This window comes from Salvelinus alpinus, chromosome 26 (genome assembly GCF_045679555.1).
Source record: "Salvelinus alpinus chromosome 26, SLU_Salpinus.1, whole genome shotgun sequence".
NCBI lineage: Eukaryota > Metazoa > Chordata > Actinopteri > Salmoniformes > Salmonidae > Salvelinus > Salvelinus alpinus.
The window spans coordinates 8,724,516-8,741,989 of record NC_092111.1 but is presented as its reverse complement, the minus strand read 5'-3'; the positions used below and the strand labels follow the sequence as shown (position 1 = coordinate 8,741,989).

General features: G+C 42.7%; 1 protein-coding gene across 3 annotated transcripts; it reads right to left on the bottom strand.

Moving 5' to 3' along the window:
• Positions 1-882: 882 nt before the first annotated feature.
• LOC139554582 (epsin-1-like) lies at positions 883-17,375 on the bottom strand. 3 transcript variants are annotated; one of them, XM_071367498.1, is made up of 11 exons: positions 17,303-17,375; positions 16,482-16,621; positions 16,086-16,171; positions 15,065-15,220; positions 11,260-11,388; positions 10,111-10,231; positions 9,740-9,921; positions 8,628-9,585; positions 5,029-5,181; positions 4,407-4,544; positions 883-2,697 (listed from the first exon to the last, which is right to left on the bottom strand). In XM_071367498.1, the coding sequence occupies exons 3-11, from the start codon at positions 16,152-16,154 to the stop codon at positions 2,264-2,266; spliced, it is 2,340 nt and encodes a 779-aa protein (XP_071223599.1). In that variant the 5' UTR covers positions 16,155-16,171; positions 16,482-16,621; positions 17,303-17,375; the 3' UTR covers positions 883-2,263. The 3 variants fall into 3 exon arrangements, with proteins under 3 accessions (XP_071223599.1, XP_071223602.1, XP_071223600.1); XM_071367501.1 differs by having other exon boundaries at positions 16,086-16,159; XM_071367499.1 differs by lacking the exon at positions 17,303-17,375 and adding an exon at positions 17,065-17,277.
• Between the last annotated feature and the right edge of the window lie 99 nt (positions 17,376-17,474).

Here is a 17,474-nt window from a genome sequence, read left to right as displayed (position 1 = left end):
GTGAGTTTCGAACACAAATACACCCAGATTTTTACTTAATCCTCATGCGCCCATCTGTTACTTTCTCTCTCTTTGCTCCCTATATCTATCCATCCATCCCTCACATTCTCTCTCCCTCTCTCTCCGACCCGTTCTTCCACTCCACTTTAGGCAAATCCATGATCATACTTTGTAGTTCCCTACATAATGATTAAGGTTATGGCCTTAGACGTGAACCCACTGTGTCATTTGTTGTACTCGACTGATGTGCTGTACTGCTCTGACCCCTGATTACACAAGATTTCACACAATCTGTTCCCCTCTGGGGAATCCCCATCGTGACCCGGATGATGAGTCAAGCGTTCCTTTGGGTCATGCCCATATTCTGAATGAGGAGTGGAATTAGAGAATTTACAGTATGCACTTACCACTCAGCCCCTCGCTTTCATCCCGTCAGTTCAAGTTATCTAGTACACTCATCAGCTCTGATCCACCCAATTTCCCTTCAACCCAGCAATCTCCACTCCGCTTAGCTCACTCCCCATCAAACAGCTGTTCCGCAAATGATGAACACAAATTAGTTTGAATCATCCCGATTTCGGAGAGGGGCTGGAAGAGTGAGGTGGGCAAATTAAAAATGATTGAAATTGGGTTTTAGTCTAGTGGTGCACATGCATGTATGTGCAAACTAAAAATATATATACAGTATCTAACACAGACTCACTGTACTGGAGTGACAGATGTGTCGCCAGCCCTCTTGTGGCCATTTGTAATAGCAACCATCACTATGATGCAGATTGAGACAAATGTTGATTGCACATAGGCCATTCAAAGAGATAACAGGCATTGATGGAGACACCTTAAAACATAAGAAATGCCAACAAAGAGAGAATTTGCAGATACTGTAGTCAGACCTGAGCTCTCAGGAATTGAATCATTTTATTTCTCAAACGTGTACTGTCACAGTTTACATCACAGCCTTGACATACACAATAAAATAAAGATTTATCATACAAAATCTAATTATAATAGTAGCTATGATAACATTTATCGTAGCTATACTAATACACTTGCACTACGATTCAGATAAATTAATTTGTTGACTTCCAGTCCCACTTTCATTTCGCTTCACGTTTGGTGCACCGTCTTGTTGTACTTGGACTGTTTCGTTTGAGGCCAAAGAAGGAATGAAAAAATACAGAATGACAAGCATCCAATAGGCCTTACGATGAAAACTCACTGAATATATATACATTAACAGTACTGTATGCATGGAATGTTGTCTTTCAATACAAATTAAAGACTTTCAACTGGCAGATCGTTTCGCAGGACAGAAAAAAAGGATATGACAAATTCAGCGTTCATTTGTATACAATGTGTTTGTTCCCGAACATAAGTAAATAAGTAGACATATAAATGTGTACAAAATGATAAAAGGGAAATAAAGCCACTATTGGTTATTGGATGATAATGTGGATGATTAGGGTTCTATCCAATTGGATATGACCGTTTCCAACCAAAGTCACTGTTCAACTCAAGAAACCCACGGGACAATGACAACTTTGATGCTTGCTGTCAGTAATGTGAGATTAATTAATTTAAATATGACTCTAGTTTGTTTTTCGAAAGTATCTGTTGGAGGCCAAGTGTTCAAGAAACAAACAAATCGTTTAATAAATAAATAAATACAATAAATAGGATAATAAATTAATTTAAAAAAAATACAATAGAACTTTAAAAATGACTTTAAAAGTTACTGTTGTTATGGTTACTTTTGCTGAAGGACCTCACCTCATCTTCACACAAAACATGCTCGCTCACACACACACCTCCTGAAAGCGTCTCTACTAGCATCCTGTTCTTTATGGGTACGTGTCCCACTGTAGGCTTTTGTAATGATTGTACACATATTGCTATCAGGTCTTGTTAACCCTCCGTCCATCTTTCTCAGAGCCTCATGAGTCAAGCATAAAGAACGAGAGCATTGATAATAACCTGGTCAGTGTAACTGAAAACGAACAACACAAGAGCAAAATCACACAAGACCTAAATGGATCTAACTCCTACGGTCCCCGCTAAGTTTCCCACTCTTGAAAAAAACGAAATGAAAATCGAATCAATCAAAATGGAATGTTTTTCCATTAAAAATCATTTCAAAATACTTATATTTTGCCTGGCTTAATTTCTTACATATCGTTGCATACACCTAAATTGGACATGTACATTATATTAACCATTGTAGATATTGGGGTTGAGGAAGGTGAGCTGGACAGGTTGTAGCTTTTCAAAAAAGGAAAGGATTGTTGTTCTGTTGAAGAGGCTCTCCCATCCCGGTGTCCAAAACCATGTGTGGCTGCAAAGGGACCCCCCGTCCCATTGGAGGAGTGGAAGCTCCCAAGTGGGCCACTGCAGAGTGACCTGCCTGAGGAATCACCCCCAGACAATTGGGTTGCACCATCACAGCTCCAAAACAGGGGGGTGCCATCTGAGGTCCCATTGCAGGCATAGCCAGGCCAGGACGAGGCATGCCCAGGGAATGGGATGATAGCTGGGATAAAGGAGTCCCCAACATGGGGTTGGGGGACCGAAAGCTGAGGTGGGTAACACCGTGGGACATAGCGGTGGAACCAAAAAGGCTGGAGTTTGGGGGGATTGTAGTACGAGACACACCAGCAATGGACGTGACTCTGCCCATAGGGCCTGGGCCTTGTAAAACGCCTGGGAAATTAGGAAAAGCAAAAGAAATGGGGCAAGAGAGGGAGGAGGAGGGATACACAGTACAAAACATTCCAAGAGAGTGTAGAACAGAGGGAGGAGTGAAAGGGTTACATATCTAAAATATATACTATACCAGTCAAGTTTGGACACACCTACTCATTCCAGGATTTTTCTTTATTTTACTATTTTCTACATTGTAGAATAATAGTGAAGACATCAAAACTATGAAATAACACATATGGAAACATGTAGTAAACAAAAAAGTGTTAAACAAATCAAAATATATTTGAGACTTGAGATTCTTCAAAGTAGCCACGCTTTGCCTTGATGACAGCTTTGCATACTCTTGGCATTCTCTCAACCAGCTTCATGAGGTAGTCACCTGGAATGCATTTCAATTAACAGGTGTGCCTTGATCAAAGTTATTTTGTGGCATTTATTTTCTTCTTAATGCGTTTGAGCCAATCAGTTGTGTTGTGTCAAGAACTTTGAACGTTTCTTCAAGTGCAGTCGCAAAAAACCATCAAGCGCTATGATGAAACTGGCTCTCATGAGGACCGCCACAGGAAAGGAAGACCCAGAGTTACCTCTGCTGCAGAGGATAAGTTCATTAGAGTTACCAGCCTCAGAAATTGCAGCCCAAATAAATGCTTCAGAGTTCAAGTAACAGACACATCTCAACATCAACTGTTCAGAGGAGACTGCGTGAATCAGCCCTTCATGGTCAAATTGCTGCAAAGAAACCACTACTAAAAAGGACACCAATAAGAAGAAGAGACTTGCTTGAGCCAAGAAACACAAGCAATGGCTCGTCCTTTGGTCTGATGAGTCCAAATTTGAGAATTTTGGTTCCAACCGCCGTGTCTTTGTAAGACGCAGAGTAGGTGAACAGATGATCTCTGCATGTGAGGTTCCCACCGTGAAGCATGGAGGAGGTGTGAAGGTGTGGGGGTTCTTTGCTGGTGACACTGTCAGTGATTTGTTTAGAATTCAAGGCACACTTAACCAGCATGGCTACCACAGCATTCTGCAGTGATACGCCATCCCATCTGGTTGCGCTTAGGGGGACGATCATTTGTTTTTCAACAGGACAATGAACCAACACACCTCCAGGCTGTGTAAGGACTATTTGACCAAGAAAGAGAGTGATGGAGTGCTGCATCAGATGACCTGGCTTCAACAATCACCCAACCTCAACCCAATTGAGATTGTTTGGGATGAGTTGGACAGCAGAGTGAAGGAAAAGCAGCCAACAAGTGCTCAGCATGTGGGAACTCCTTCAAGACTGTTGGAAAAGCATTCCAGGTGAAGCTGGCTGAGAGAATGCCAAGAGTGTGCAAAGCTGTCATCAAGGCAAACGGTGGCTACTTTGAAGAATCTCAAATATATTTTGATTTGTTTAACACTTTCTTGGTTACTACATGATTCTATACGTGTAATTTCATAGTTTTGCTGTCTTAACTATTATTCGGAAATGTAGAAAATAGTAAAAATACAGAAAAACCCTTGAATGAGTAGGTGTGTCCAAACTTTTGACTGGTACTGTAAGTGACTACAACTACCGATGCTGACCCACACAACAGTTATCCACTATAGGGGGAGGAAGATCTAGTCAAAACACTGAATCACAAGCACTGCTTTAAATGAACGGATAAATATATATTCCCTCTCTCTCTCCCCTGGTCGCTCTTTCGTTTACCCGTCCTTACTTTGTTGCTTGGCAAAGACGTTGAGGGGGGGTTGTTTGGGTTCGGACGAGAGGAGTGAGTCCATGTTCACGAGTGAAGCTCCTGCGCCAAGGAACGAAGCTGGCGATTTGTTGCTTTCGTCTGCGGCGGCTCCATTGTCTGTAGAGAGAGAGCAAATATTATTGTGATATACAATAAGAGATCTTGAAGATTTCGCCAAACCCTAGAGGAATCATTGCCTATGGGTGGGAAGTATAAATATGAGCAAGGATGGGTTTCACCAGACAAGGATGTGTTAAGTATAGTGTTGGAGACAGACAGAGGAAAGACAGATGGAGTGCTAACACACAAAGAAAAACATTGATGGAATCTGTGAGCGTAACCAAACATGCTTGACTGAAAAAGGAATACAGCGTTTAACTAAGGTACTTAGGAATCCAAAAAAAACATCTTACCCCAGGACACATCAATTGCCGACTATCCCAGAGAAAGAAAAAGGAGCACTCAGATATCTGCATGCAAGGATGTTTGAGGCTTATTGCCAGGACAAAAAGAAAGGCTTACATTGCGGCGTGACAGACGCCTTCCTCAGAGCTTGGAGCTTGGAGGCCTTTAGGAAGCATACATTACTACAGTACATTACCTGTGCCATTACTTGGAGTTCCCCATGGGTCAGAGTTCATAGTGTCTGTAGTGGTGGAAGCCCCTCCATCTCCCCAGGGGTCACTTGTCGATGCTGTGTCTGTGGGAGCAGCAGTTGCACCCCAAGGGTCACTGGCGGTGGGCGGAGTCGATGCTGGAGGAAAGGAGAAGGGGTTTAAACCGATCTAAATGGGGAACTCCAACCCAAATATGTAAATATGGTAATTGTGCTCTCTATCTTAAAAATGACTGTATATTCATTTCCTATCATGTGTTTAACTTTAGGATTGAGCCAAAATCTGTATTAAGAGCACGTGTGATGATGTCACAAGGTTATAACCATTACCAGTAGTTCACCAACTACTTCTCAGACAGAGTTCAGTGTGTAAAATCGGAGGGCCTGTTGTCCGGACCTCTGGCAGTCTCTATGGGGGTACCACAGGGTTCAATTCTCGGACCGACTCTTTTCTCTGTATATATCAACGATGTCGCTCTTGCTGCGGGTGATTCCCTGATCCACCTCTACGCAGATGACACCATTCTGTATACATCTGGCCCTTCTTTGGACACTGTTTTAACTAATCTCCAAACGAGCTTTAATGCCATACAACACTCCTTCCGTGGCCTCCAACTGCGCTTAACTTCTTTGGGTTAGGGGGCAGTATTTTCACGTCCGGATGAAAAGCGTGCCCAGAGTAAACTGCCTGCTACTCAGGCCCAGATCCTAGGATATACATAGTATTAGTAGATTTGTATAGAAAACACTCTGAAGTTTCTAAAACTGTTTGAATGATGTCTCTGAGTATAACAGAACTCATATTGCAGACAATAACCCGAGAAAAAATTCAACCAGGAAGTGGGAAATCTGAGGTTTGTAGGTTTTCAACTCTTTGCTTATCCAAGATTACATTTACATTTAAGTCATTTAGCAGACGCTCTTATCCAGAGCGACTTACAAATTGGTGCATTCACCTTATGATATCCAGTGGAACAACCACTTTACAATAGTGCATCTAACTCTTTTAAGGGGGGGGGGGGTTAGAAGGATTACTTTATCCTATCCTAGGTATTCCTTAAAGAGGTGGGGTTTCAGGTGTCTCCGGAAGGTGGTGATTGACTCCGCTGACCTGGCGTCGTGAGGGAGTTTGTTCCACCATTGGGGTGCCAGAGCAGCGAACAGTTTTGACTGGGCTGAGCGGGAACTGTACTTCCTCAAAGGTAGGGAGGCGAGCAGGCCAGAGGTGCAAGATACAGTGGAAATGGAGTCATGTTGCACCTCCTAAGGCTTCCACTAGATGTCAACAGTCTATATAACCTTGTTTGATGCTTCTACTGTGAAGTGGGGGCGAATGAGAGGAGATTGAGTAAGGTCTCTCCCAGAGTGCCACGAGCTGACCATGCGCTGACCATGCGCATTCATGTGAGAGTTAGCTGCGTTCCATCGCATTTCTGAAGACAAAGGAATTCTCCGGTTGGAACATTATTGAAGATTTATGTTAAAAACATCCTAAAGATTGATTCTGTACATCGTTTGACATGTTTCTACAGACTGTAACGGAACTTTTTGGACTTTTCGTCCGTACTTTCCGCTGGACTTGCACGAGCGTCGTGAGTTTAGATTGTGTACTGAACGCGCGAACAACAAGGAGGAATTTGGACATAAATGATGGACATTATCGAACAAAACAAACATTTATTGTGGAACTGGGATTCCTGGGAGTGCATTCTGATAAAGATCATCAAAGGTAAGTGAATATTTATAATGCTATTTCTGACTTATGTTGACTCGAACATGGCGGATATCTCTTTGGGTTGATTTGTCGTTTTAGCGCCGTACTCAGATTATTGCATGGTTTGCTTTTTCCGTAAAGTTTTTTGAAATCTGACACAGCGGTTGCATTAAGGATAAGTGGATCAAAAATTCAATGTGTAACACTTGTATTTTCATCAACATTTATGATGACTATTTCTGTAAATTGATGTGGCTCTCTGCAAAATCACCGGATGTTTTGGAACTACTGAACATAACGCGCCAATGTAAACTGAGATTTTTGGATATAAATATGAACTTTACCGAACAAAACATACATGTATTGTGTAACATGAAGTCCTATGAGTGTCATCTGATGAAGATCAAAGGTTAGTGATTCATTTTATCTATATTTCTGCTTTTTGTGACTCCTCTCTTTGCCTGGAAAAATGGCTGTGTTTTTCTGTGAATAGGCACTCACCTAACATAATCGTTTGGTTTGCTTTCGTCGTAAAGCCTATTTGAAATCGGACACTGTGGCTGGATTTACAACAAGTATATCTTTAAAATGGTGTAAAATACATGCATGTTTGAGGAATTTTAATTATGGGATTTCTGTTGTTTTGAATTTGGCGCCCTGCAGTTTCACTGGCTGTTGACGAGGTGAGACGCTACCGTCCCACATACCCTAGAGAGGTTAAACGCTAGCAAAACTAAATGCATGCTTTTCAACCGTTCACTGCCCGCACCCGCCCGCCCGACTAGCATCACTACTCTGGACCGTTCTGATTTAGAATACATGGACAACTACAAATACCTAGGTGTCTGGCTAGACTGTAAACTCTCCTTCCAGACTCATATCAAACATCTCTAATCCAAAATCAAATCTAGAATCGGCTTTCTATTTTGCAACAAAGCCTCCTTCACTCACGCCGCCAAACTTACACTAGTAAAACTGACTATCCTACCGATCCTCGACTTCGGCGATGTCGTCTACAAAATAGCTTCCAATACTCTACTCAGCAAATTGGATGCAGTCTATCACTGTGCCATCCGTTTTGTTACCAAAGCGCCTTATACCACCCACCACTGCGACCTGTATGCGCTAGTCGGCTGGCCCTCGCTACATATTCGTCGCCAGACCCACTGGCTCCAGGTCATCTACAAGTCTATGCTAGGTAAAGCTCCGCCTTATCTCAGCTCACTGGTCACGATAACAACACCCACCCGTAGCACGCGCTCCAGCAGGTATATCTCACTGGTCATCCCCAAAGCCAACACCTCCTTTGGCCGCCTTTCCTTCCAGTTCTCTGCTGCCAGTGACTGGAACGAATTGCAAAAATCGCTGAAGCTGGAGACTTACATTTCCCTCACTAACTTTAAACATCAGCTATCTGAGCAGCTAACCGATCGCTGCAGCTGTACATAGTCCATCTGTAAATAGCCCACCCAATCTACCTACCTCATCCCCATATTGTTTTTATTTACTTTGCTGCTCTTTTGCACACCAGTATCACTACTTACACACCATCATCTGCTCATCATCATCTGCTAATCTATCACTCCAGTGTTAATCTGCTAAATTGTAATTACTTTGCTACTATGGCCTATTTATTGCCATACCTCCTCATGCCATTTGCACACACTGTAGATAGACTTTCTTTTTTTCTATTGTTGACTGTACGCTTGTTTATTCCATGTAACTCTGTGTTGTTGTTTCTGTCGCACTGCTTTGCTTTATCTTGGCCAGGTCGCAGTTGTAAATGAGAACTTGTTCTCAACTAGCTTACCTGGTTAAATAAAGGTGAAATTAAAATTAAAAAAATTAAAAAATAACCATTACTCCTTACCTGGTGGTCCCCATGCGTCATCATCAGCCTTCGAGCCATCGCCAAATGGATCTGCGGGGGGAGAGGCAGCTGTGGTCCCCTCGTCTCCCCAGGGATCAGCCTTCTTTTCGGACGGTGGATTGGATGGAGCACCCCACGCATCTGAAGCCTCGGTTGGTGGACTGGATGGTGCCCTAAAAGGATCAGCACCTTTCGTTGGGGTATTCAATGGGGCCCCAAAAGGATCGGAATTGTCTTTTGGCATATTGGATGGTGCCGAAAATGGATCCTCTTTTGGTGCCCCAAACGGATCGGCTCCATCTTTAGACATATTGGATGGTCCTGAAAAGGGATCATCTTTTGGTGCCCCAAATGGATCGGAACCACCTATTGGTGTATTGGATGGTGCTGAAAAGGGATCATCTTTTGATGCCCCAAATGGATCAGAACCACCTTTTGGTGTATTGGATGGTGCTGAAAAGGGATCATCTTTTGGTGCCCCAAACAGATTGGAACCACCTTTTGGTGTATTGGATGGTGCTGAAAAGGGATCGGAACCATCTTTTGGTGTATTGGATGGTGAAAAGGGATCATCTTTTGGTGCCCCAAACGGATCAGCTTCAACTTTAGATGATGCATTGGATGGTGCAGAAAATGGATCAGAACCATCTATTGTAGCCACAAAAGGATCTGAACCATCTGTTGGGGCACTGGCTGGCGCCGCAAAAGGATCTGCTTCTTCTGTTGTAGCATTAGATGGTGCACCCCATGCATCCTCGGATGGAGCTTTGGATGATCCGCCCCATGCATCCTCGGATGGAGCTTTGGACGCAACCCCCCAAGGATCAGGAGCGGGTGTTTTGGCTGCTGCACCCCATGCATCCTCCTCTGATGGTTCATCTGCCCCGCCAAAGGCGTCAGCAACTTTCCCTGCTTTGGCGGCATCCTCCCATTCAAGCTCTTCCTTGGTCATCTTTGACTGCAATTACATAAGTGATTGGACAATCATGATGTCAAACACACATTTATTTGGTAGATGATCCAAAATTGTCCCTAAGTGTACAATCATTTACTGAAGGCGTCTTTGAGTTCAAATAAAGGGAGAAATCAGACTATTGAAGTGTAAAACTAACCCTTCGTTCCTCCTCTTTTTTCTGGGCCTCTAGTCTCAGTTTTTCTTGCTTCTTGGCCTCAAAGCTGGCGGCGAGGTCAGCCACAGAAGGGATGTTGGCCAGGGAGGGGAGCCCGGTGGCTCCTGGGACATACACTGGCTTGTAGTTGGGGTCCTTGGGGTCCTTGGGGTCGTCCGAGGAGGCTGTGGGAAGAGCACGATAAGATATAGCATGATAAGATACATTATTATGTCAAGCAGGGTTGGGGGTCAATTCAGGTTTCAATTGAAGAAATTGCTTATTGTTTTCTGTGAGATTTTCCGGGAATGTTTGACGAGAAATGGGTCAAATGAAGTCTCTCAAATGTAGAGTGTGTGCTCTCTAATGCTCACCAGTGGCGCTCTTTGAGATCTTGTCTCTGGTCTTGAGCGCAGACTCTCGCTCTTCCTTTAGTTTCTCGTCGTCCTCCATAAGAACCAGTACTACCTTGGCCTTCTCCCTCACGTTCACCCCCTGTGAAGGATAGCATGAGCAGACATTAGCACGTACCGCTAGGCAGCTCTCTTTCTGGAGCATGGGGCTCCCTAAGTGTAACTGTACCAAATTAGTATGGGAAAGCTCAATATCAGAAAAGAAGTGGTCAGTGTATGAATGGCAAAGCACTGTGTTAGCTTAGATGTTAGTAGAGCCAGATACTTCCAAGCCTCACTCACTTATTGAACTGGTTTCCCAGGCCAGTTTAAACCTATTCCTGTTCTACAAAGCACTTTCACTGGAGATTTTCTGAATGTACTAATCATAAAAGTTATGCTAATTTTGACATTTTTATTAGGATCCCCATTAGCTAACGCTAGCTAATCTTCCTGGGGTCCAACACCAATTAACAAGACATTACAAACAACCACAATCAAGACTTCACAAACATTCAACAAGTAGACAATACAGATAATTAAAATACCTGACAGGAAACACATTTAACATTCAGTTGATACTTTCTATTTCCTGTCCAGTCATATGGTCTATCACATTAGATGTTCTTTTATTTTCTTCTTGAAGGTGGATTTAGTTTTTGCCTGAGAAATATGGATTGGTAAAAAGTTCCATTTAGCTATAGCGCTATATAAAACTGTAGATTTAAGGCGATTTGTCCTTGGCTTGATTTGTTTTAGCTGCCCTGAATTTGCCTGTCTGGTTTGGTGGTTATGCGTGTTGCTAGTATGTACTAATTGGATTGAGAAATACTGTGTTTTTTTTTTTTTTTTAAATATAGCATTCCTAAAGAAAATCAAAAGACTAGATAGTAATTTGTTTTTAAACGTGAAGCCATGAGAGATTCGGATGCATTTTAATAATATTAATTCGGTTAGAGCAATGAAGAGATAATCTGGAGATAAAAGTTATGCTAATGGTAATTATGAATACGTAAATTCGCTCACAGTTAATTCCTCAAGTGGGGAGGCTTCAAAAGTAATACCTTGGAGATGGAACTTGCATATCAGAGGAGTTGGTGGGACAAACATGCATTTAGCAAGCTTTAGTACCTGATCTTTCCCATCCTTGTCCTGGAAACGGAACTCTGTTAGCGCTTTCACAATGTAGACGTTGTCCTTCATCGTATTCAGAACGCGGTCTGAGCCCGTCTTTAACAGGTTCTCCAACAGGGTCAACGACTGCAGTTGGGGGATGGGAGTAAAAAACTAAATAGGGAATCAAGATGATCATCGCCTACTCCTCAAAAACACTCTCAGAAACATGATCCCTGCATGGAGCAATCGTCAGCAGGAAAACAGATACATCATTCATAAAAATGTAAGATGGCACCATAGTGAAATCCAAGATGTGCCAGAAAAATATGGCGAAGATGGGAGCGTTTTTATGAAATTACAAGCGGATTGTAAAAGTTGAGAAAGATTACAAAACAGTACCAGTCAAAGGTTTGGACACACCCACTCATTGGAGGCTTTTAAAAAATATATTTTTTACAATGTAGAATAATAGTGAAGACATCAAAACTATGAAATAACACATATGAAATCATGTAGTAACCAAAAAGTGGAATTTGTGGAATTTCTTTCCTTCTTAATGCGTTTGAGCCAATCAGTTGTGTTGTGACAAGGTAGGGGTGACATACAGAAGATAACCTTATTTGGTAAAAGACCAAGTCCATATTATTGCAAGAACGGCTCAAATAAGCAAAGAGAAACACTAGTCCATCATTACTTTAAGACATGAAGGTCAGTCAATCTGGGAAATTTCAAGAACTTCGAAAGTGCAGTCGCAAAAATCATCAAGCGCTATGATGGAACTGGCTCTCATGAGGACCGCCACAGGAAAGGAAGACCCAAAGTTACCTCTGCTGCAGAGAATAAGTTCATTAGTGTTAAAAGCTTCAGAAATTGCAGCCCAAATAAATGCTTCACAGAGTTCAAGTAACAGACACATCTCAACATCAAATGTTCAGAGGAGACTGCGTGAATCAGCCCTTCAAGGTCTATTTGCTGCAAAGAAACCACTACTAAAGGACACCAATAAGAAGAAGAGACTTGCATGGGCCAAGAAACACGAGCAATGGACATTAGACTGGTGGAAATTTGTATTGTCTGATGAGTCCAAATGTAAGAATTTTGGTTCCAACCGTTGTGTCTTAGTGAGAAGCAGAGTGGCTTGACCAGCAACACGTACCAGTATTGCGGAAAAACTCAATAAATATAACAATTCCTAAAGCATCTAATCCCTCTGTGCTGAATGACTACCGTCTTGTCGCCTTGACATCCTTAGTAATGAAATGCGTTAAGAAAATTGTTAAAAGTCATATTCTCAGCATCACCCAGAAGCTCCTCGACCGAATTCCGTTTGCCTATCAGCCCAGCAGAGGAGTTGATGATGCCATTCTTACTCTCCTCAACATTGTCTGCAGACGTCTAGAGGGTGCCAAATCCCATGTCAGGGTTTTGTTTGTTGGCTTTTCTTCTGCCTTCAACACAATCCAGCCTTACATTCTGGCACAGAGACACATTCTGGACTTCTCCTTAGATGGGGGGCTGGTTTTGTGGCTGCTGGACTTCCTGAGCCAACGGTCACAGCGGGTCAAGGTGGATCCCCACGTGTGGGACATAAGAACCACCAACACAGGCTCTCCTCAGGGATGTGTTTTGTCCCCACTCCTGTACATCTTGTACACTAATAGTTGTACTAGTTCCCATCCTGACAGACACCTTGTTAAGTTCGCTGATGACACTGCCTTGATCAGGCTGTTGCATGACGATGAGGAACACCATGGCCCGGTCCTAAAGGACTTTGTAGAGTGGTGTGACCAATCACACATGGTCCTCAATACCAACAAGACCAAAGAGATGTGCATAGACTTCAGGAAGCGTACAACACCTACCTCTGCAACATCTATCAGAGGTCAGAACATGGAGATTGTAGAGGAATACAAATACCTGGGTGTCCTCTTGGACAATAAGCTTCAGTGGAGTAAATGTACAGACCTGATCTACAAAAAGAGTCAACAGAGACTGTACTTTCTCAAAAAGCTGGGATCTTTTAATGTTAATTGTACTATACTGACTCTGTTTTACAAATCTTTCATTGAGAGTATTTTACTTTGTGTATTGCTTGTTGGTTTGGCAATGCCACTCTCAGCCAGAGAAATATGCTGAGAAGGATTATCACCACAGCAAGCAGGGTACTTGGAGTCAAACAGACAAGGATGAGATCTTTAAGGTCAGGGCCCTCCGCAAGGCTCACAAAATAATTTTTGACCCAAGCGACCCCCTGTACCCGGACTTTAAACTACTCCCCTCTGGGCGCAGGTATAGGGCACCCCTCGGCAGGAAAAACACAACTAGACAATCATTTGTGCCAGGTGTGATATCCCTTCTAAATAACTCGGGCTAATGTTCCTATCGACCCGGTAATGCCAGCAGGCTAGTCTCTTTTTATTGGTATGTAACCGATACGAAAGTTGTATTGCCACTTTAAACGTGTACATGACACTGCAACAACATTTCCCCATGGGGACAAAAAAGTCAGTAAAGTAGGTGAACGGATGATCTACACATCTGTGGTTCCCACCGTGAAGCATGGAGGACGAGGTGTGATGGTGCTTTGCTGGTGACACTGTCAGTGATTTATTTAGAAATTAAGGCACACTTAACCAGCATGGCTACCACATCATTCTGCAGCAATACACCATCCCATCTGGTTTGCGCTTAGTGGGATTATCATTTGTTTTTCAACAGGACAATGACCCAAAACACATCACCAGGCTGTGTAAAGGCTATTTTACTAAGGAGAGTGATGCATCAGATGACCTGGCCTCCAAAGTCATCCGACCTCAACCAAATTGAGATGGTTTGGGATGAGTTGGACCACAGAGTGAAGCAAAAGCATCTATCAAGTGCTCAGCATATGTGGGAACTGCTTCAAGATTGTTGGAAAAGCATTCCTCATAAAGCTGGTTGAGAGAATGCCAAGAGTGTGCAAAGCTGTCATCAAGGCAAAGGCTGGCTACTTTGAAGAATCTAAAATATATTTGGATTTGTTTAACACTTTCTTGGTTACTACACGATTCCTTATGTGTTATTTCATAGTTTATGGTCTTCACTATTATTCTACAATGTAGAAAATAGTCAAAATAAAGAAAAACCCTTGAATGGGTAGGTATGTCCAAACTTTTGACTGGTACCGTGTATGTCCGATGCCAATATAAATACTGTAGATGAAATGTATTTGTATCTGATTTGTGGCGAAAGAAACAAGAAAGTGTCAAATAATATAAAGAATCTTTTCACAGTAAGAGGAATAATGTCGTTTTTAATTATTTTAAAAAAAATATTTAAATCGGCTAAAGTTTTACAAAGCTCTCAACAACAAAAACCACCAACCTACTTGAATAAGAGAACATAATATTACAGGAAGCATGGACCGAACAGAAATATAAAAACGCACCATTCATATACAAAGGCTTGATATCGACATTGTCATCTCTGAAAGGTACCCACACTGAAGTGATTGGTACCAGTAACTCAAACCCAATGCGTCATAGCAATCCACCCCACCAAAGACAAGATAAATAAATCATTTGATGTGACGGAAAAAGAGAGAGGCGTGGTTCTATCCAGCACTGGTTGATGAACTGCGCTGTTCAGCAGGGTAGCTCATCACTTATTCAGAATAAAGTTTCAGAATAAAGAATGCATACAGCCAGTGAGCCATGCAGTACGAACAACTTTGACGTTATGATGAGTACATGTACATCTGTAGATTAGATTCTTGTATACACAATCTATCTAAATCTTTCGAACTATAAATATGTGTAATTTATAGCACTTTTGGCCTCACCTTGTAAATGTGCCTCCAGTTCTTGTCGTCTTTGAGGCGTTTCCACAGCATGGTCATGATCTCATTGCAGGCCACCACATTGTAGGTGAGGTCCGAGATGTCGGCCATCTGCGAGCTGGAGGGGCCCCAGGGGTCATTGGAGGTGGCCTCCCTCACCTGACAGACATACAGCAGTGTTAACACAGATTATTTTCCAGACGGAGAACAAAGGCTCCCCTATTTGACCTAGATAGTTTGTGTGTATGCATTGATATGTAGGCTACGTGTGCCTTTTAAAAAATATATATATGTAGTTCTGTCCTTGAGCTGTTCTTGTCTAATGAGGTTCTGTATTATGTCATTCTGTAATATGTTTCATCTTTTGTGTGGACCCCAGGAAGAGTAGCTGTTGCTTTTGCAACAGCTAATAGGGATCCTAATGAAATACCAAATACCATCCAGGCCTTCTGGCACCAAACTTGTACTATAGAATTGTAGGAAAATACTGGTGATAGAGTCACTGGTGTTACAGACAGGGGTAGCAGATGGAGGACTTACCCATGCTCTGCTACAGAGGGTGTGTCATATTTCAGAACGATGCTGCAAAGGTACTTTAGAATGCTGACAGTGTCAACTGAACAGCAGGGGTGGCCATTCTTACCCTACAAGGGCCAGTGTGGATGCAGGCTTTTGCCCCAGGCAAGCAGTACTAGCTCGATTCTACTAAATTAAAGCCTGATCCAGGACTGCGATCAGTTGAAACATGTGTGCTACTAATTGGCTGGCACAAAAGCCTGAACCCACACCAGCCCTTGCAAGGTAAAATGACCCACCCTTGGTACAGCATTTAGAGGAGAGAAAGAGAGGGATAGAGTGAAGATGAAGGGAAGTATGTAGAGTAGTAGAGAGTGAAAGGAAGATGAGACAAATCAAGAGGAAGTCAGAGAACATAAGACAGAGAGCAAGAAAAGAGAGAGCGAAGGAGAAAGGAAAGTGGGAAAGACAAGATGGGTGACGGGGGAAAGTAAATCATGTACTTTACCTTGACCTCAGCCTCAGAGAAGTTCTGAACGAGGTTCTTCAGTTGTCGGCGTAGCATAGAGGACGTCATGGTGCCTGATGGGGTGTCTCAAACCACAAGGACCAAGTCAGTATAAAGACTAGTAAGAGCATGTACACACACACACACCACACACACACACACACACACACACACACACACACACACACACACACACACACACACACACACACACACACACACACACACACACACACACACACACACACACACACACACACACACACACCTTTCACTCATATATTAACCATGACACTTCTGTCTTGCCTCGCGTAACACCAGACATGTACGTGTCTGTAACACAGGAGAAGCTGCTTGGCACTTAGCCCAAATCATGCTGCTTATACCTCTGCTTACCTATTGAAATAAAACTGATTGTGGGTGATGTCAAAGAAGTGAGTCTCGCTTTCGATCTGCTCTCACTGGATGCTCATTCTGTTAGTCTCTCTCCACGACGACATTGGGTCCCTGCACACACTGATCTGGATAAAATGATGCTAAAAAGGGAGCAAAGCAATGACAAAGCTATAGGCTATTGAAGAAGCAACTTCACATTGGCATGCCACTGGGCAACAAATTGTATCACCCAGTTATGCAATGGTTAGCTTTGTGTTTTTAAATGTAAATACCAAACAGAAAAATACCCAACAGAAGAATGCCAAAAGCAGCCTAGTAACTAGACATCGTCATGATTGTAACCAAATCAACGCCATTCATGTTAGCAAAAAGGCTAAACTAGCTTAGTGGCTAGCTAGCTTCATGCAATACCAATGTAATGCCGACAAATCCAGGATCTACAGTGCTACAGATTAGCTATGCACCCGAGTAGGCTACTGTCGATTTAGCATGCTACTTGGCAATATTCTTATTGAAGAACGGTAATTGCAATAGATCAACCAAGCTACTGTCTGCAACACGATTCAGAACCATGGACAGCTACCGTAGCTAGCCAACGTCAGTGCATCTTCATGGCTGTCGAATGTTGTTTTCATCCAAGCTTTAGCTTAGCAAGCAATCTAACCAGTTAGCTATCAATGACAGCCGTCCAATGACAACGACAGCTTTGAAAATATAGCTTTGGTAAACTTCTAAGGACAACGGGCACTTTTAAGATAACATGCTTCCATTGGGTATCCATTTTTCATACGATTTTGCGTGTATTTGAAAGGAATACGAACCTTCGGGATGCTTTGTGGGATCTGCAAAGAACTACAATTTCCGCTTCCGTCTGCAATCCGCACCTGACCTGTCGAAAAGACCACTCCCCCTACTTAATAATCACGAAAACGTTACATTGTTGTCAATACAATTAAACAACGTGGCAATGATGTAACATTGTCTCTATTGAGA

Coding starts and splice junctions, on each gene's coding strand:
- LOC139554582 (XM_071367498.1), bottom strand. CDS start 16,154: ATGACGTCCTCTATGCTACGCCGACAACTGAAGAACCTCGTTCAGAAC. Junction 4,545..5,028: donor AACTCCAAGTAATGGCACAG/GTAATGTACTGT, acceptor CTCTCTCTACAG/ACAATGGAGCCGCCGCAGAC. Junction 2,698..4,406: donor CGTCTTTGCCAAGCAACAAA/GTAAGGACGGGT, acceptor CTAATTTCCCAG/GCGTTTTACAAGGCCCAGGC.